Source organism: Podarcis filfolensis, assembly GCF_964270895.1.
Source record: "Podarcis filfolensis genome assembly, chromosome: 14".
NCBI lineage: Eukaryota > Metazoa > Chordata > Lepidosauria > Squamata > Lacertidae > Podarcis > Podarcis filfolensis.
The window spans coordinates 12,445,024-12,466,529 of NC_139616.1; the positions used below are offsets into that span (position 1 = coordinate 12,445,024).

General features: G+C 45.0%; 1 protein-coding gene across 21 annotated transcripts in view; it reads left to right on the forward strand.

Annotated features, from left to right (window-relative positions):
- Positions 1-21,506, forward strand: part of SEMA6D (semaphorin 6D) — a 425,926-nt gene that overhangs the window by 331,700 nt on the left and 72,720 nt on the right. For 7 of the 21 annotated variants that reach the window (XM_083586301.1, XM_083586304.1, XM_083586309.1 and 4 more), the window contains exon 1: positions 15,656-15,709. The exons of 2 other annotated variants lie outside the window; for them this stretch is intronic. In XM_083586301.1, the coding sequence (XP_083442427.1) occupies positions 15,671-15,709 (39 nt within the window). In that variant the 5' untranslated portion in view covers positions 15,656-15,670. Of the gene's footprint in view, positions 1-12,338; positions 12,980-13,114; positions 14,376-15,543; positions 15,710-21,506 lie in introns of those variants that run through there. 12 more of the 21 variants (XM_083586305.1, XM_083586324.1, XM_083586313.1 and 9 more) reach the window with 7 other exon arrangements.

The window sequence follows — 21,506 nt, forward strand, 5'->3', positions numbered from 1 at the left end:
GGGAAGCCATGTGTTTAAAGTGTACAGTGCATACACAGCCCAAGAGTCTCTCCCACCATGACATCCCACCACAGCCAAACTCCTCTTCCACAGGAGTATCAAAGCTCCTGATTCCCTGAAGAGAAAGCCAAACAAATAATTGCATGGGTCTGATGGTTGGTTGGTTGGTTTATTACAGTATCGTATCCCGCCCTTCAGTTCAATTACGACGCCAGGGTGGCTCACAATTATAAGTAAAACAATCAGAAGATGACAAATTACAATGCAGTAACTAAAAAAAAAAAGGACACCCAACCCTCCACATCTCACAGTGACAGTCAGCAGCATTAACCAATCTAACAGCAGATTAAAAGATTTTTTAAAAAGCTTTTCAGATAAGTGTTGTCGCGCAAAACAGCTCACATCAGTTAATGAGCCCTGGTCTCGGGATTGCAAGCTCGAAAAGCAAAAAGTAGGCAAAGGAAGCGTGGCGAAAAGCAGAGGGGAAAGGTTTTCAAAGCAAAGAATGACAACTAGGTCACATCCACGCCATAGCACCAAAGCACTGTGATGCCACCTTAACAAGTCATGGAGAATCCTGGGAACTGTAGTCTGTTATGGGTGCTGCTAATTGCAGCTTTGCAAGGTCAGCAGCTTTAACAAACTACAGTTTCCAGGATCCTCCGTGACTTGTTAAGGTGGCATAACAGTGGCTAAAATGTAAGGTGTGGATGTGATCCTGGAGAAAACAAGTTCCACAGTATAGGTTTATTACTATTATGTTCTTACATCTCTATCCCATCTTTCTTCTATCATGGAGTCCAAGGCAGCATGCATGTATTTCCCAGGTAGCCCCCTATCTAGGCACTGACCAAACTTAGACCTGCTCAGCTTCATCCACCAGCCTCATGTGCTATTAGGTCATACCCCTGGACCCATCCCATGCTCTCCAACATTCCACTGGCAAAAACTTTTGTTGTTTAGTCGTTGAATCGTGTCCGACTCTTCGTGACCCCATGGACCAGAGCACGCCAGGCACTCCTGTCTTCCACTGCCTCCCGCAGTTTGGTCTAACTCATGCTGGTAGCTTCGAGAACACTGTCCAACCATCTTGTCCTCTGTCGTCCCCTTCTCCCTGTGCCCTCAATCTTTCCCAACACCAAGGTCTTTTCCAAGGAGTCTTCTCTTCTCATGAGGTGGCCAAAGTATTGGAGCCTCAGCTTCACGATCTGTCCTTCCAGTGAGGACTCAGGGCTGATTTCCTTCAGAATGGATAGGTTTGATCTTCTTGCAGTCCATGGGACTCTCAAGAGTCTCCTCCAGCACCATAATTCAAAAGCATCAGTTCTTTGGCGATCAGCCTTCTTTATGGTCCAGCTCTCACCTCCATACATCACTACTGGGAAAGCCATAGCTTTAACTATACGGACCTTTGTCGGCAAGGTGATGTTTCTGCTTTTTAAGATGCTGTCTAGGTTTGTCATTGCTAAATGGCAAAAATTAGGATGCAGGTATTTCGGTGCCGCGCGCCTGTGCAAGCCAGCTGACTCGTGTGAGAGTGCGGCACCAAAAGGGACACATCTTCTGGTGCCAGAGAGCACGGCACCACTGCAAGTGCCAGCTGCAAGCGCCGGCTTATCCTCCTTCCCAAGTTCAGTAGCAGCAGTGCTGGAGCAGGGAAGTGGGACATTCCAGAATCCAATCAGAAGCTTCTGTAATTCCGGCATGTCCTGGGAAAATTGGGACAGTTGATAATGTGTTGTGTTTTTCACACAATAGTCCAGATCAAAGTTTATTAAACTTAGGTCTCCAGTTTTTGGACTACAATTCCCATCATCCCTAGCTAGCAGGACCAATGGTCAAGGATGATGGGAACTGTAGTCCAAAAACAGCTGAAGACCCAAGTTTGGGAAACCATGGTCTAGATTACCTGTTTAACACAAGATCCCTTCGTGGGTTCTTGTCCATGGGTCGGCAAACTAAGGTCCATGGGCCAGATCAGACCCAATAGCCTTCTAAATCCGGCCCGTGGAGGGTCCAGGAATCGCCGTGTGGATCACCAGCGCACACGTTCTTTTCCTCTCCCTCCCTCTCCCTCATATGGCAGCAGCGCCTCCCTCCCTCCTCCTGGCTTCTCCCTGCCCTGCCTAGAGGAGGAAAGGGGCTGGGCTTTGTTGGTGCCAGCCCCTCTCCGGAGCCCTTTCGCGTGCCGCTCATCATCCATTTCCCCCCAAAAAATATAGTCCGGCCCCCACAAGGTCTGAGGGACAGTGGGCCAGCCCCCTGCTGAAAAAGTTTGAGGCCCACTGGTCTTGTCTGAGCTTCTCTTTGTTAGGATTCCACTTTCTTAAATAAAGAGAGTAAAACCGGTTTGTTTGTTTATTTAATAAATCAATGAAGATAAAGGGACATTTCCCAATAATGATTCCCCCGCTCCATACTCACTAACTCTCTGTTCCACCTCTCAGCATTTCTTCACCACATCAGACCCACCAGGGGCCAAGGAAACCAAGCTCTCTATGATTATCCTGATTGAAGGTTAGCAGTCCACACTAAACTAATATTATCAGTTAAGGATTGATATTTACCAGTAACTCCGCTTGTGGATTGCAAATTAGTCTCTAAATACCAGTTTGAATGCTAATTTTTAGCCCTAATTATATGCAGCCTTAATAATTACATCCTATTTCATTGTTATAATTACCATAGTTCATGGCAAGACTCTTCGTGCGCCGTTTTGCAAGTGTGACTCCAAAGCCGTTACTGTGATAAACAAGTATTAAAGCTACACAGTAATTAGTTACATACCAATTTACATTTGAATTGTGTATACTTGGGGAGAAAATAGCGTGAAAAGATTTTCAACAGCACCAAAATACACTGGGACAGAAGCAGTGCTTTATGGGAGGAAAAATAAGGGCGAAACAGGGCCACTTTCTTTCCATAAGGGCAACCAATTGGCAGCTATATAAAAGGGCAGTTCCACATGGCAGTTTATTCTGAATTCAGGGCTGGTCACAAATAGAAGTTTTGCAGCATCCACACTACAGTACAGTGGTACCTCTGGTTACGAACTTAATTTGTTCCAGAGGTCTGTTATTAACCTGAAACCATTCTTAACCTGAGGTACCACTTTAGCTAATGGGGCCTCCTGCTGCAGCCGCACGATTTCTGTTCTCATCCTGAGGTAAAGTTCTTAACCCGAGGTACTACTTCCAGATTAGCAGAGTCTGTCACCTGAAGTGTTTGTAACCGGAGGTGTTTGTAACCTGAGGTACCACTGTATCCTCATCAGAATGCCATTCCATCGTTTGCCTCCTGTTTAATCCGTACTTTCCATTTCTGCAGGGCTTTTATTTATTTGTTTATTGGATTTTCTGCAGAAACGGTAGATCTGGATTAAATGAGAAAGCAGTATGGCCGGGATTTTATTTGATTTTTATGATCCGATGCCACACAAACCTTGTACGTATGAACAGCGCTGAGCAGAATGAAACTGACATGTGAAAATGCTGAGTACTTTTGCAGAGTAACCAAGATGGACAGTATTGTTCTTATACCAAATGGACATCAGGGATCAAATGGTATCAGTGGATCTGTAAAACCTGCCCTGTTTCTTTGCAGTATGTAGATGCAGTTAAGTTATTTTATCCTTGTGCTGAAGGATCACAAGTGTGCAATGAAATATACGGCTCAGTGATGTTAAGGCTGCTCTCGTATCTCGGTGAATGATGACGAGCCAAGGTCTGCTATCACCTCAATTGCTCAGAAGATCCATACTGTGTGTGGTGCTTTGTATCCATCCTTGATTATATCCAGATCAGGGTTGGGGAACCTGTGGCCCTCTAGATATCACTGAATTACAATTCCTAATATCCCTGACCATTGGTTGGGCTAGATGAAGTTGGTGGGAATTGGCCATAACTCAGTGAGTTCCAGGTCCAGCATCTCCAGGAAGAGCTAGGATAGAACCCAGTCCAAAAAACTGGACAGTTGTTGCCAATCATGTTACCCATTCCTCATTTAAGGTTTGCATCCAATTAAGTCCTACTCAGAGTATACCTGCTGAAATTAATGAAGCAAAACTAGCAATGCTCGTTGACTTCAGTGGGTCAAATCTGAGTAGGACTACCATTGAAGACTAAATTGACTAAATGAGTCGATGTAATTTTATCAGCACGGAATATTATACAGAGCACATTATTCCCAACTGCTCATTCTGATAATTTAGACTACTAAGATCTTAAAATGGGGGGAAGGGGGACTAGGGCTATCTATCAATGGGACTCCATTGCTGTTGGCTGGTCACCAACTGTATGCCACCAGGCGTGGGGGCCGCCAATAAGGAGAGGGCCACATAGAGATACATGGAGGTAGAGCAGCTCTCCATTACCAAGGATAACTTTCAGTTGGGAAGCAGAAGTGCAAGGAAGAAGATGAAGATGAAGATGAAGAGTTTGGATTTGATATCCCGCTTTATCACTACCTGAAGGAGTCCCAAAGCGGCTAACATTCTCCTTTCCCTTCCTCCCCCACAACAAACACTCTGTGAGGTGAGTGGGGCTGAGAGACTTCAAAGAAGTGTGACTGGCCCAAGCTCACCCAGCAGCTGCATGTGGAGAAGCGGAGACACGAACCCGGTTCACCAGATTATGAGTATACCGCTCTTAACCACTACACCACACTGGCTCTCTGGATGTGTGTAACTCGAAGACCTGAGCCAATGGATTCAAGTTACAAGAAAGGAGATTCTGACTAAACAACAGGAAGAACTTTCTGACAGTAGGAGCTGTTCGACAGTGGAACAGGGTCCCACAGGAGGTGTGGACTCTCCTTCCTTGGAGGTTTTTTAGCAGAGGTTGGGTAGCCATCTGTCAGGGATGCATTAGTTGAGATGTCTGCATTGCAAGGAGTTGTACTAGATGACCCTTGGGGTCCCTTCCAACTCCACAAATCTGTGATTCTCTGATTCTACAGCTAGAGCCACCAGCACCTGTTGCATGGTTGCACTAAGCGCCCTTTCCAGCAGCTGCTGGTCTCCTGAGCCTCAGCCTACTTTGTCTCACCAGTGATCAGGACATGACTCACCGCCAAGGCTTAGGAGATGTCTGTCAGCATTTCTGAGATGCTGAGTCAGTGCTGACAGACAGGGACATGCTGCTGCTTAATGAATCAGCAGACCCAGAATTTCCAACCACATCATCGTATTGCGGAGATTTTGTCACCATCTCGCCATCATCATAACAATTCCCATCATCCCTGACCACTGGTCCGGTTAGCTAGGGAAGATGGGAGTTGTAGTCCCAAACATCTGGAGGGCCAGAGTTTGCCTATGCCTGGACTAGATGACCCTTGGGATGATGATGATGATGTAGTAGTAGTTGTTGTCAACAAGAACAACAACAATAATATATTTACAGTATTTATACCCCCATCCATCTGGCTGGGTTTCCCCAGCCGCTCTGGGCGGCTCACAGCAGAGTATTAAAACATGATAAAACATCAAACATTAAAAACTTCCCTAAAGAGGGATTCCTTCTAACACCACAATACTGTGATTCTGTGATTTGGTACTTTTGAGTTGGGAGGGGGAGGTGGGGGCATGATAGAGGTATATTAAATTATCTAGAATGTGAAGAAAGTGGATACAAATAGGTTTTTCGCCTCTTCCTTACATTTTAGAACTCAGGGCCATCTAATGAAAATGAACATGGGAAGATTCAGGGCAGGCGAGAAAAGTTATTTTTCACACTGCAGGTACAGTGTGAACTTAATTTTTTCTGGAGGTCCGTTCTTAACCTGAAACTGTTCTTAACCTGAGGTACCACTTTAGCTAATGGGGCCTCCTGCTGCAACCGCGCCACTGGAGCACGATTTCTGTTCTCATCCTGAAGCAAAGTTCTTAACCCGAGGTACTATTTCTGGGTTAGCAGAGTCTGTAAGCTGAAGCGTCTGTAACCCGAAGCGTCTGTAACCCGAGGTACCACTGTACTTAAAATGATGGAATTTGCTACTATAAAAGGTAGTGATGGCCACCAATCTGGATGGCTGTAAAAGAGGTATAGACAAAGTTATGGAGGATGACACTATAAGCAGCTCCCAAGCACAATGGCCATGTTCTCCCTCCACTGTCAAAGGATGTGTGTCTCTGAATACCAGTGGCTGGGAATCGCAGGTTGGGAGAGCACTGTTGTTGGCTTCCCATATGTATCTGCTTGGTCACAGTGAGTGCTGGACTGAATGAACCTGCAGCTTTACAATTTATTTATTTACGGCTATTAGCCCATAAAATATGTACAAACATAAAAACACAGGGACATAAAAACAGATATATCCGACAACAGGAGGTGAACACAGGAGGTGCAGCTTAATTCAGCAGGGCTATTCTCATGTCCACATCATCCTTTGCTAGGTTTATTTACTTAGCTAGCATCCAGTTCCACTCTTACTCGGTCCAAGCTGTCAAATTAAAAGAGACAGGCCCACCCCTACCTGCATCACAAATGTGTTGAAGTGTGTGCCTTTTAAAAAAAAAGCTTTCCCAAGATAAACAAGCATTCAATAGCCCTCTGTTTCTAATTTTCTTAAAACATTCCTTCCTAAAAGTTGTCAGAATGGGGGTCGGGTTAAGAGTTGCAGTGAGGAACAACTTCCAGGATAATTCAAAGATAAGGCTAAATAGCTTCACAATGTGCTCTTTAATCTGCTTGCTATTGACACAATGCTGGCATATTATGTCTGCAGGATTTAAGGAGCTTTCCTCCCCGTGTAGCTGATGGTTTATCATGTCAATAGAGGCCTGAATTTACAAGCAATTGTTGTGCAGAATTTGTGCACAAACACAAATATACACACAGAGAGAGAGAGAGAGACAGAGAGAGGGGGGGAGGGAGAGAGAAGCCTTTTTCAATGTTTTCAAGTGTTAGATTTTGAAGCTTCAAAAACGTTTAAGGGGAAAAAAACCTTTAAGAATATAGGTTTACTACACTGTTGCTTGTTGCATATAAAATTATTGCTATTATTAATTATATTTATTAGTCACTTCTTCACCAAAGCAACCCAAAGTGACTTATAAAAATGGTACAAACATTAAAACCAATAATAAAAAATGAAGCAGAAAGAGAGAGAGAGAGAGAGATTTCACATTCTGCTTCAGATTTATTATTGGTTTTAATGTTTGTACCATTTTTATAAGTCGCTTTGGGTTGCTTTGGTGAAGACGTGACTATTAAATACAATTAATAATATATATATAGAGAGAGAAAAGGCCTATCCCACTAAGAGAGGCCACAAACATCTACAACCCTCCAGGGCCAAAATCCTGGTTACAAAGAAACATTTCCCCCTGGTGTCTTAAACTAGAAAGTGATGTGTCATGTGTGCTTCCCTAAGGATTGCCTCCCATATGTGGGGAGCCACCACTAAAAAGGTCTGTTCTCCTGTTTCTACCCTCTGCTCCACCCTCAAAGGGGGAACATGGAGAATGTTGACGGCATCTCAAGGCAAACAATACAACTTTTTGCTCAAGTCTTCAAATGCAAACTAGATGGTCTTCCTTTCCAAAGGGGCAGCCAATAACATCTGCAATCTTAGTCACACTTCTGTAGAACTAAAACCCAGTGGGACTTTCTTCTGGAGACACTTACCAGTGCAGCCAAAATAGCAAAGAGTCTTTTCAGAGTCTTAAAGACTGCCGCATCGATTATGGCATGAGCTTTAGTGGGCCAGAGTCGACTTCATCAGACACATGGCGTTGTTTGTTTATTTATCAAAAAAAGGGGGGGTGTTTCTAAGTGGTTTACAAGTAGAAAAACCAATTACAGGAGCATTAAAGTATAAGCATCCATAATTAAAGTACACAGTTAAAATACACGGTGCAACAATCCCATTAAAACATTTAAATATAAACATTCATAATTAAAAGATCCAATAAAACAATCCCATTAGAATAACACAGTAATTAAAACAGGAGACTCGGGCTGAGAAGTCACAGGGGTGTCTGTGTAAGCCGGTAAGCTTCAGAAGTCAGCAGAATTCAATTCAGATGGGGGCCTCTCCTGTTTCACGAGGGAGCACGTTTCATAACATGGGTGCCACCAGTAAAAAGGCCCACCTCCATGTCACCACGAGCCAATTATTATCAGATTGTGGTACGGCTAAATGGTATATATGCATATACAATGGTACCTCAGTTTAAAAACAGTCCAGTTTGAGAATGATTTGGTTTACAAACTCTGCAAAACCAGAAATAGTGTCTTGGTTTGAGAGCTTTACCTTGGTCTAAGAACGGAATCCGAACGGTGGAAGGGCACTGGCGGTGGGAGGCCTCATTAGGGAAAGTGTGCCTCGCTTTAAGAATGGTTTTGGTTTAAGAACAGACTTCTGGAACAGATTAAGTTCGTAAACCAAGGTACCACTGTAAATAAAAACCAAAAAATAATAAAATGTGTCGGGTGTGTGTAGAGAGAGGGGGAAATGTTAGCAGTGAGATCAGAGGGAAATGAAATTGATAGCTCACCATGGTTAGCATGGTGTTGATAATGGTGTTGATTTGATCCTTGAATGGGACAGCTGCATATTCCTGCACTGCAGAAGGCTGGATTATAAGGTCCTTTCCAACTCTACAATTCTATGAAATACAACTGTTATAAGTACTTTAAAACCTAAATGTAAAAATAATAATAGTGACCCCACACAAAGCTTTGTCCCCCACATTAAACAGTTGGCCTGTCATTCCTCATGATGTCTCTGGCAGCCATGCAAACTGCAGAAGAAGAAGAGGAAGAGGAAGAGGAAGAGGAAGAGGAAGAAGAAGAAGAAGGAGAAGGAGAAGGAGAAGGAGAAGGAGAAGGAGAAGGAGAAGGAGAAGGAGAAGGAGAAGAAGAGTTTGGATTTGATATCCCGCTTTATCACTACCCTAAGGAGTCTCAAAGCGGCTAACATTCTCCTTTCCCTTCCTCCCCCACAACAAACACTCTGTTGAGTGGGGCTGAGAGACTTCAGAGAAGTGTGACTAGCCCAAGGTCACCCAGCAGCTGCATGTGGAGGAGCGCAGATGCGGACCCGGTTCCCCAGATTACAAGACTACCACTTTTAACCACTACACCACACTGGCTCCCTGGTGTGACAACATGTTACATTCTTACGTATATAGGAAGAAGTGTTGATGGCTAGTTATCGTTCAGTGGTCAAGTATCTGCTTTGCCTGCAGAAGGCCCCAAGTTCAACCCAACCCCTTGCTTTGTCAGTCCATTTGGACAATAAGGAGCAAGGGGGACGAATGGTCTGAGTATAAGGCAGCTTCCTAGATTCAGATAGTTTTAAAAGAGGATTTGGTAGCTTCAGGGAAGTGGGGAGAAGCGATTGGGAGTCTCCCCCACCATATTTAAGATTACAACTAGAGCAGGCTTAAAAGATAAGGGAAGAGACTTCTCCATACTTCCTTTCAAGTACTGAGTTTGGGCACACCCGAGAGTTGACATGCCTGATCACTCTTGTAAAGGTAAAGGTAAAGGGACCCACTCATTAAGGTCCACTCGTGGCCAACTCTGGGGTTGCAGCGCTCATCTCGCTTTATTGGCCGAGGGAGCCGGCGTGCAGCTTCCGGGTCATGTGGCCAGCATGACTAAGCCGCTTCTGGCGAACCAGAGCAGCACACAGAAATGCCCTTTACCTTCCCGCCGGAGTGGTACCTATTTATCTACTTGCACTTTGACGTGCTTTTGAACTGCTAGGTTGGCAGAAGCAGGGACCGAGCAACGGGAGCTCACCCTGTCGCAGGGATTCGAACCGCCAACCTTCTGATCGGCAAGGCCTAGGCTCTGTGGTTTAACCCGCAGCGCCACCCGCGTCCCTGATCACTCTTGTAAGCCCAGCACTAAGAAGGATCTCGCCCTCTGCCAATGGGGGAGAGCAATCCTGCTTAGTGCTGAGAGCTCTCTGTAAGGGCTGCTGTCCCCTTGCATCAGCTGCTTTGAAGCTTCAAAGCCACAATTCTCTGAGTGCTTTAACAATGAACCCATCTTCCCAGGAAACTGGGAAATGTAGCTCCACAAGGGATCAAGGGATCTCCTAGCAACACTCAGCACTCTTAATAAACTACACTTCCCAGGGTTCTTTGGGAGATTGTTGAAAGTGGCACGATGCCAGTTTAAACATAGAGGACCCCACCTTCTGAGACGCGCTGTCACACTGTCATTCATACCGTCAGCTCTTCCTAATGTTTTGTCCAAATCCACTTTTCTTGACATTTGAACATATTGGTTTGGATCCTACCCTCTGGAGCAACAAGAAACAGATTTGTTCCATCATTTATGGGGCAGCCCTTCCAATATCTATCATATTGCCCCTAAATTATCTCTTCCTCATTGCTTTCTAGGCGACACTGCTTTAGGAAAAGCCAGTGGGGTGTATTTGTGGGCATGGCTTTGCGGCTGTCAGGGTTTTGCAATGCTCATGCCATCTTGGATCTGCCTTAAAACATTTCAAGCCTCTCACAGACTTTCCCCTGGATACCCGCACATTGCATCTCCATATATATATATCTCCTTCTGGTTTGCAGTTTGATTCTTAGATGACATATGCGGTTACCACCCTAGTTTCTACACTGAGCGTGCAGATTTTGACATCCACATCGTTTGGGTTGCTCCCTTGGAAAGAGAGACGTGAAGAATACCCTTATGCTTCTAAAGAGGCAAAAGCTTCTGGTGTCAGAAAATGGGTCTGTTGAATGTCAGCTGTACAGAAGGCCGCAGTGATGTAGTCTTCAGTCTGTCACCACCCGAAAACATCAGAGTGAAATATCCAAAGGTTTGCCTGCCAAAAATGGCCCATTCCCATGGCTGGGAAACTTTGTTGGCAGTCACTGAAGAGAATGTACTGTGGGCCAAACCTTTAAACCTCTCTCTCTTCCTCTACCCCACAATCACATCAGTTGTTAACTCTCTAAGCAAAACTCCCATCGAAATAAAAGGAGTTTTTGTCAGCTTCTGCTTTTTGCGCGGGGAGAATTGTGCCACAAATATTTCTTGCAAGTAAATATGAGATCTTGACCAGGTCTGTGAAAGGAGAAGCCAAGCGCTTTTTAAGGCAAAGTTACAAGTGCGATTTAACAACTTTGCAGAGTTAGTGAATAACCACGGGGAGTAATATATTGAAGCCTTGGGGTGCATTGCTGCTCCTGTGGCCAAACTCCCGGTGATTTTACTTAGCAGGTTTTCAGCCTTGGACTTGATAGAGAAAATCAGTTTTTGCTGCAATATGTTTTTTGAAATGAAATTCTGCTTTCCCTCCAAGCTCAAATAATAAAGCTCAGAGAAACATCCCCCTCCCCAATTTTCCAAGTGGTGCATTTTTTCCCCCTACCGTTCTATGCCTTCAATGATTCATGTTTCAGCAGAAAAATTAATAAATCATCGTCAATTCTTGGCATTTATTTCCAAGATTAAACCCATGGTACTTAAAAAAACAAAAAACCCTATATATTACTCCCCCATTTTATTGAAGACATTTCAGATCTCCCACACCCCTCCTTTCCCATTTTTTTTACCTTGTCTGTGAAAATGGACTCTCATTATCCTGTCAAATTACAGTGTACTGAAGGACTGTCATTTAAAGTAGGAATGAGAAATTTTGAGCAAGCAATCTTTGAGAAAAAGGAAACGTGTTCCTGTGTGTGTGTGTGTGTGATTTGATGGGAGTTCTTTCCCCCACCTGTCTGACTTCTGATAACTTATACCTGTTTATAAAGTTGTGTGATTGGAGAATAGTTGTGGGCTCGCTGGTGAAGGACGAGAAAAAAAACGTGTTGAGGGGAGAAGCTTAGAGACAGAAAGAGAGGGAGGGAGGGAGGAAGGAAGGGAGAAAGGAAGGAAGGAAGGAACCAAAGAAAGAAAGAAAGAAAGAAAGAAAGAAAGAAAGAACGAGAGAGAGAGAAAGAAAGAAAGAAAGAAAGAAAGAAAGAAAGAAAGAAAGAGAAAGTTTTTAAAGCCCACCTTATTTCTGTGATTTCACATTGTGTTTTTAACATTGTGTTTAAATTGTTGTAACCTGTCCTGGAACCTCAGGAGGAGGGCAGGTAACCAACGTATTATTAGCAACAGCATTGTAAGTACTATTGACGCGCTGTTGCGCAGAGAAAAAGAGAAGGAAGGAAGGGATTGCAGGGAAGATTGGGGACAAAGACAAAGCGAATGATTTGAGAAGGGGAAAAAAGAATTGGGTCTTAACTTTCTTAACTTTCCTGGAGGGCTGTGTGCATTCAGAGCCTGTTGGCAGCTATTGTTTGTCCTCAGGATGTCTGAAATAAGGCTTGAATAATAAAAGAGGAGAGGAGAGGGAGGGGAAAACGAGAGAGAGAAAGACGGCTCCTTCATGACCACTGCGCGAGCTTTGCCAGTGTAACGGAGGTGTTTGGAGTTGTAGCAGCTCCTTGGAAGCGGGGGTGGCGGTGGGGAGGCCACTGAAGGGTCAGAGGGAAAGAGACAGGGAAGGAGGGAGCGATGGAGGGGCGGAGGGAGAGATGGGGGCCTCGCCGCAGCCAGTGAGGGCGAGCTGCCCAAATCTGCTCGCCTTATCCCAGCCTGTTGGGGGTGGGACCCTGAGCTCTCCAGCCGCCTGATGGTTGGGAGGGAAGCGGCGGCGGCGGCGGCGGCGGCAGCTGCCTCCCCCCTCTCGGCTCCTTTTGCCGGAGTGACTGGAGATGGATCGTATTACACCATTTGCCTCGCTCGGGTTTGTTTTGCTGCCGGCGCGTCCCGGCGCTGCTGCCGCCGCCGCGAGTTTTTGCAGGAGAAGGTTTGCGAGGATGAGGACGGCCAGACGCGACGCTCGCGGGGAAGCGCCGAGCTGGAGCTCGACTCTTGATTCGATTCTGATATTTTGATCGCAGATATTATTATTATTATTATTATTCTACTACCATTCTTTCTCCACCCTTCGCTCTTGGTATTCCCGCGGCGGCTTCCTTCTCCATCTCCCCTCCACCAAGCCCGTGGATGAGGTAAGGAGATCTACGTTTCCACAAACACACACAAGCCGATTGCAAAAGCCATTCTCCCCCCCCCTTCCTCCTCCCCCGGTTTGCTTGGCAGAAGCCGAGCTGCGACAGCGCGTCTCAGCATCTCACGGCTGGCTAGTTATTGTCTGAATGGCGTGCACACGCAGGACAGCTGATCGGCTTGCAACGCGCGTCGCGGCGGAGCTTCGCTGGGGGAGGAAAATGGTGTTGGGGGTTTATATATAGGTCTATGCGTGCACGGGGAGGCAGGACGGGAAGAGTCCTGAGACGAAACCGGGTGTTGGTTAAGGCGCAATCCTGCAACAATACTTTCCCGGGAGTCAGTCGCATTGGAGTCAATGGTGCTTCTGAGCAGAGACGTGTGGATATCCGCGCCCCCCCCCCACCCGTCCCTGGGTTATTTTCTTTTTGACTCGTTGCTTGCAGGCGCTGCAGCTTGTGGGGAGGTGAGGGCTGCCGAAAAGCGTCTCGGAGGCGACGACCTGCGTGTTAGATGGTCGTTTGAAAAGTTGCAAGGTCTGCCAGTGTCGGATGCGCTCTTGCGCTTTTCTTTTCTTTTTTTGCCTTCCCCTTTTTTCTGTGCGTATGTGGTTTTTTTCTTTCTTTCTTAACGCTTATTTCGTTGTGAGTTAATTCGGTTTGGACGAATCGGACCGAGAAGATCGCGTTGTCGGCTGCAGGCGAGAAAGCAAACGTGCGGGTTTAGGGCTGGGAGAGCGAACCAGCCAAGTTTGGATTCGGAGCGGTTCCCTTCGCAAGGGCTAGCTGGGCTATGGGAAGAAAGCGGCGGCTGCGGAGGGAGGGGTGCTGGGCGACAAGGAGACGGAGAGAGATGCTGCTCTCTTGAAGGGCCAGCCGAGCAGGAGAGAAGGAACAGGAGGAGGATGAAGGAGCCAAGAGCCCAGCGGACAGCTGGGGGGCTTTGGTCGCAAGACGGTTTTGCAGCACGGATAGGGGGTGGGAGTGCTTGTTTTTACCCCTCTGGCGGTACAGAGGATTAGAGGAGGGCTGGAAATCGGTTATGAACCGGCAGGGAACGGAGAGCAGCAACTGGCACCTGGTTTTGTGCTGGTGTGTCAGATCTGAGCAGCAGCAGGTAAAACCTTGGAGGTCCGCAGAGCATTGGCTGGCCAGGTTGGTTCGGAATTCCTGAAAACTCAGGCTTGCCATTGCTTGGAGAGCCTAGGAGCACAGGAACTCAGACCTTTGGCCCATCAAGCTCAGTACTGTTCACACGTGCTGGTAGCAGCTTTCCAGAGTTTCAGGAAGGGGTCTCTCCAGCCCTACTTGGGGATTGAACCAGGGACCTTCTTCAGATGTTTCACCACTGAGCTGCAACCCTTCCTCTAGGAAGCAGGTCCTCTCCACCCCAGGATGGGTGAGTCACAAGGCTGTGATGCATCTGGGGTTTTTTTTAGGGGCACGGGAGCATTGAGGCTTTGCAAATGCTCAGAAGCTGCTTAGCACTCCAAGGCTTTAGCGTTGGCATTGCAAATAGGTTCCGGTGGTGCAGACCTGGCAAACCTTGAGATGGGTGATGTGCCCACCTGTCGGTTTCTGCTCAGCCCAGGGGCATCTTATCCTCCTGGAGGGGCTGGCGATCTGGGCAGAAAAGGGTGCTGACCCACACTGCCATGGGATGGTTGTGTGAGTGTGAGTATTTGGGACATGGGGAAAAGGGGGCGGTTTGAAAAACTCCCATGTAGGCATCGCTTGACAAATTGGTTGCAGGGATCCTGGAGGTCCCTGGATCACCGTCCTCTGTTGCTCTCCTCCTCTGTAGATCTTTGTATCTGGGAACTTTGTCGACTGGAGAGGCAGGGACACACAAACACACACACAAATAAATCAAATGAAAAGGTCTGGCCCCATGACACTAGCAACTACCTGGGTCACTTGGGAACGGCTGTATTTGTCTGAGAGCATCACATACACCGACTCCATGAGCATCATTGTAAATGACATTGCCAGGGATGCTGGTGGTACACCTCTCCTCTCCTCAGTTTTGGAGCTGTGCATAAGTTGCTTGGATTAGTTTGCATGCAGGAAAACACAGGCTTGGACCCCTGTTTCTCTGTATGTATGTGTGTCTCCCCTACTCTCTCCAGCCCACCTGCTAAGTGCAAGCCAAACTCTGAATGATTTAGTGGCTAGCCTTGGTGGATGCAGTCTGCTGCTTCCCGTGCTCCTTGGTAGCCAAGCTCTGGGAGATAGAGGGAGCTCTATTACAAGCTACCCATCAATTATGGATAGAAACAAATAAGGGAGTCAGTTCTGAATTAGCCCCGTGTAGTGGCTAGGACTGCCTTTCCTCCTCCCTTCCATCTCAGTCTCCTGTTGAAATGGAAAGAAGTGAAACTTCTCCTTTTATTTCCCCTCCACACCTATTTGCTTTATATATTTCTAGAACAGCCACATCTGATCCAGCTGCCTTAACAGAGTAATTAGTAAAAGCGTTCAAGAAGCTTTCCCCCCCTTCACAGTCCACCCCCCCCCCTTCGTAATTTGTAAATTTTGCATAGAAATTCTCACTCCACCAGCTCCTCTGAAGTGGAAAATGTTTCATCGTCCTTAAAGGGAGCTCCTTTCTCAGTCTTATTTGATTTGGGTGGTTGCAAGACAACTGCAAATAATTCAGAACAAAGATGAATATGTTTGGAACAAAGCAGCTGAATGGGTTGCCCCCCTGGAAATGCTACCCTGAAACTGGAGGTACTCGCTTGCAAGTGAACAGGCTTTGGTTGGGGGTAGCTTGCAGGCAGAGGATGCTACTGAGTCACTATGCTGCAGTTTGTAGCTGCTCTCCTGCTTAGTCCCATTAACAGTGCAGTTCCAGAATAGCACAAGTTTCCTGGTCTCCGAATTGCCTGATACGGTTGATAAAGCTGCATTTGCCATACTATGATTTCTGTTGAACATATATTAATAGTGTTCCTCTTCTTATGCACACAAACACACACACACAAACCCATCTCTGTTAGGAGATACACGGGCGAGAGCTATAGCAGGAATAGACTGGGATAGGCGTTTTTATTCATTTTTGCATACATCAGCAGTAATGTGACTGACTGGTCACTGGCTGAATGTGATATATAGATATAGATATACTATGCAATTAAGACTGTAGTTTCTGTGTAGTGTGCAATTAGAACTGCTGGTTTAAATAGATGCATCCTTTATACCAAGAGCAGCCACAGCAAATGCTCGCTTATCAAAATGACTCACACTGTGAACGGCTATAAACATTGCCTTTAACAGATTTAGAGATGCTTTGCTGACTTGAGATCCGCACTGAAAGTTCTTACCAAGCAATCCTATGCATGTTTACTCAGATGCAAGCCCAATTGGGCTTACTCCCAGATAAATGTGCAGAGGACTGAAGCTTTGGTGCTAGAAAAGAAGGTTGTTGTTGTTGTTGATGATGTTGTTCATGTTTTCATTTTAAAAATTACATTGCTATTGTCTGGGATTGCTCCCAAACTGACGAAATGATTTAAAAAAAATCTGAAAACACTTTTCTTCGGCAAAGGTCTTTTAGAGAACATTTGCTATATGGAAAAAAGGTCTCTTCACCAAACTGCTGCAATGTTACTTTTATTGTGAAAGAGGGTTAGCTGTTTTTAAGTTCTGCTAGGGGGAGTTTTGAAAACCTCAGCACCCTGTAGCATTGCATATCTGACTCAGTAAATGAAGCTGTGCATAGCCATGTATAATGGGGTGAATGACAGGCATATTCTGTTTGGTTGGCAGATATCTCATAAACATTTACTCTGGCTCAAAAAAAGCAGAAATTTCCAGATGAGTTCTGTAATCCCCCCCCCCCATTTTCTGTCGTAAACCTTAAATGCATTTTGTAGTATCTAATCGAAAACTCAGCTGCTTTAAAAAAAAAAAGCTGTTCCATTTGAAATCCATTAACATGTAGAAATTTTAAATTTATGTTCAAAAGGAGAGCCAAAAGTATAAGCCAGAGGCTGTTTAAGCATCTGCTTGATTTCATTGGCATCCTTAGTTACACCAAACACTTCCCCAGCCGCCTCCTCTTAACTCTGCAGTCTGTCACTACCTGTGCTCTTCAGGCCGGGACAACATCATCTTCAAAACCTGCTTTGTGTGATGCAGGCACCTCTGCCAGGAATCCAGCGACAGCCTCAGCCTCTGTTGTGCTAGCCAGCTATCTGAATGCATCATGGTTTTTTCCAAAACACCAGAGCGCTTTATAGTGGTCCATCTGAACATGTTTAGTTCACTTTAGGCTGCACAAACACCAAATATTTAAAGTGCATTCAACCTATGCCCCCCTCCCCCAATAATCCAGGAAATTGTAGTTTACCCTCCACAGGGCTGCAATTCTGGCACCCTTAAACTACAGTTTTCAATATTCTTTTTTTTGGGGGGGGGTCCTTAAAGGTACAGCGTGTACACAGCCTTTGCTTGTTTGTTTGGCAGCTTGATCTCAGCAGTTTGTTACAGCAGCGGGTCCTGTGTGCTGCGTTCTTGCATTTTCCTGAAAACAGCCAGTCTGAACACGTCCCATCCATTTGTGCAAAATTGAGTTACTGTATTTGGTTAAAAGGAATACAATGCAGCAAAAGAGTGTGTGGGGGGGAAACGACACTTCTTCCAGCTTTTTAATTTTTTAAAAAAATCAATGTCGCCGTACCAGTGTTGGTTACAGTCAACCCAACCCATGGCTTAGAACATCTGGATTTATTCTGTAATGAATCACATTTTAATACCTTGGTTTCCAAGGTGTGATGCTTTTAAAAATTGCTTCCATAAGTTGGCAGCCAGCCAGATGCTTGTGGAAAGCTCACAATCTGGGTGGGAAAGCCACTGCTCACCTGTATCGATGGTCTCCAACATCTGCTATTCCACAATTTAGCTGGTGCTGTCAATGATAGCCATTGATTGACCTCTCCTGCATGAACCTGCCCAATCCTATCTTTTTTTTAAAAAAAAAAAAGACTCTGGATAGCTCTGTTTAATTAGAGTGTGGTGCTGATAATGCCAAGGTTGCAGGTTCAATCCCTGTATGGGACACCTGCGTATTCCTGCAATTGTAGGGGGCTGGACCAGATAATACTCAGGGTCTCTTCCAACTCTACGATTCCATGATTCCAAGCCAGGGGTCAGCAAACTTTTCAGCAGGGGGCCAGTCCACTGTCCCTCAGACCTTGTGGGGGGCCAGACTATCTATCTATCTATCTATCTATCTATCTATCTATCTATAATGAACCAATTCCTATGCCCCACAAATAACCCATAGATGTATTTTAAATAAAAGGACACATTCTACTCATGTAAAAACACACTGATTCCCAGACTATCCGCAGACCGGATTTAGAAGGCGATTGGGCCAGATCCAGCCCCCGGGCCTTAGTTTGCCTACCCATGTTCTAAGCCAGTCTTTCTCAACCTGTGGGTCCCCAGATGTTGTTGGACTACAACTCCCATCACCCCTAGCTGGCAAGGCCAGAGTTCAGGGATGATGGGAGTTGTAGTCCAACAACATCTGGGGACCCACAGGTTGGAAACCACTGTATAAGCTATCTGTGGTACTGGCTATAACCACAACCTTGTGGCTGTGAGTTCCACAAGCTGGTTGTGACACGTTGCTTCTTTTTGTTTGTACTCCTGTCTCTGTCACCAATAAACTTTGCTGGGTAAGCCCAATTATCCTGGAAGGGAGAAAACAATGTTTCTGTTCTGTTGTAGATTTTACAGAAAAGCCAACATTAAAATGAAAAAACACCCCTGTTCAATCACTTTCCTTCTCCCTTAGGATTCTTAGATTTAAGACAAGAGCTTTGGGAATTCCCATTCCATTCCTTCCCGTACTCAGCAAGAAAAGGCTTCCAGCCTATCACATGTCCATGCCATTTAAAATATGGGAAACATTTACATTGTAGTCTGTCTATTTCTTGCATTCTTTCTTAACTGACATTTTCAGCTTTGTTGGGTTGTAAAGTACTTTTCTTTTTGGCAAGGTAAAGAGAAAACGAGAAGGCGGCTGCATATTTACTTATTAAACATACCTATAATTCTAGTCCAGAAAGTCAACACACATCTCATGGCTGCAGAAATTAATAATTTACCCCAAGAGCAGCTAAGGAGAAAGGGGACAGGAGAATGTTTACTGTGGTGGAGTGTGGTGTTAATTTCATTCTGAAAAATCCTGAATCTAATTAAAACAGCCCAAATGTTGCTTTCATCAAAACTACTGGGAGGACAGATGATCTCTCTTTATGCCTTCGATAAGCTGCAGCAGTTGCCATTAAAATCCATCTAAGCTGTTTTATTAAGTTGTTACTCTGCTCAGTGAATAGCTGCCAACTTCATGCTGAAAAGAAAGTATGTTCAGATTTGTTCCCATGTCACATGGAAGAACAGTTCAGTGAAAAATCACATTACTAGCTTTATCAAACTGTTTTTCAATAGGGGTGTGTGTGTGTGTGAGAGAGAGAGAGAGAGAGATGTCTGTTTTCTTTTCCTGGTCATGCCTTAAAGCAGCTGTTGGCTCATTTATTGTGAAAAAAATATTAAAAGAGAGGAGAAGATGCTTCCGTTCCAAATGTCAGTGTTTATATAACAACAAAGATTAAATCTGAGGGTTCAGTGTGGATTTGTTGCAGTAAATTTAAGAACATTAATTGGGAAAGCCAGGGAACACACACAGTATCTGGTAATTGTTGCACATTAACCAGGAGGATTTGGGAAATGTGCATAAATTTATACACATAATTAATTGCAGTTAACTGGAGTTTAAGACAAAGATAAAATTAAAACAAATTCTATCAGGCATATAGTTGTTGTACGGAGTTTTACACATCAGTGAATGTGTGCATTATCCAAAAGATGTGTTTCATTTCTCCCACAATGGAGGAAATTGCTATTTGTACTATTAACAACACAATTCTATTCATGCCTACTCAGAAGTAGGTGCATGTAGGCTTGCCACCCAGTGTAGGCATACTCTCTAGCATATCATGTTAATATGCACGCATATTGGTTATTCTGCACATTCTCCAGCTATTCTCATTCACTGGGGCTAATATTAACTCCACTTAAACTTGCATATATAAATATTTGCGAGTGCATAATAAGATATCGAGGTGTGCTTCTTTCCTTAATTTTTTTCTATGCCCGTCACGCTTTGGTTAACTAAACTAGATTTGCATTTTAACAACCCTGAAGTGAACTTCTGCCATTCTTTTGACTTGGACACTCTGTGTTGCTCATCCATCATCCTGTCTTTGGCCACACCAGGCTACTAGCTCTATAACCATTTGAAGAAACCATCCGACTGTGAACAACACAGCTGGCAACAGCCATTTTTTCTTCCACACCACTGGCAGCATTGTCTGGCTATGGTAACTAAAGTTAACATCCATAACGGGCAGTTTCTTTTGTGCTGGGTAGTTCTAGGGCTGCCTCAACGCAGCTTAGCAGGCACACCTGCCGAGCGGAAGGGGGAAAGAGGAAGACCACACCCACACCATCCATTTAAAGCACCCTTGTAACCACTTCAACAGTCGTGGCTTCCCCCAAAATGTCTGGGGAACTGTAATTGGTTAAGGGTGCTGGTCTCACAAAGCTACAGTTCCCAGCACCCTTTAAAAAACAACCATTCCCAGGATTATCCATGACTGTTGAAAGTGGCGTGAGAGCGCTTTCAATGGATGGCGTTGATGCGACCACAGCTACAAAATGATTACTAGAAAACATAAGGTGTGATGAAACTCTCAGGGAGTAAGCATCAATTCTGTTGGTGATGTGGTGTTTTCTAAATCAAACTATTTGAAGTCAGTTCCCCATACTGATTCAGGATTGAAGTTAGAAGTTGAGGGCTTTATTTTAGAATGTATAAAAGAGGCACAACTTGATTTAGGCTGCTAACCCTAGCCCAAACGATGTCCTCTCAAAGGTAAATCCTGTTGGGTTGTAGTCAACGTTAGTCTTACTCCAAGTAGACCCATTCAAATTAATGAACACAACTAGCTTAAGTTCGTTCATTCCAATGGGCCTAGCCAGTTGGATAAATCCCATTTAATTTAATGGGACTTACTCCCAGGTAACCCTTTTCTCCTTAGACTGCAGTTGGGTGCATGCTTAATCTGGGAATAAGTCCCATTAAATTCATTTGGGCTCACCTCTGAGTAGACATGGATAGGATTACATTGTTAGGTCCACCATTTTAGACCAGAGTAGAACACCCAACAAGATGCAACGTTTCTTAGTGTCTTGCTCCCAGTTCTGGGAATATTGGATTCAGAATCATTTATGATGGAAGGGAACTTTATTACATGTTTTCTTTTGGTGTATTTGTATCCCTACTCTCTCAAATGAGCCTGGAGGTGATGTAGCCCTCATTTTCTCCTCAGGACAGCCTTGTGAGTGAGGTCAGTACTTGAATTCAGGTTTATGGCCAAGCAGGGATTTCTCAGGGCTAGGCCTTTGTATGGAGAGCAACCCAAGGCAAGCCAGGAAGCAAAATCCTAGAATTGTA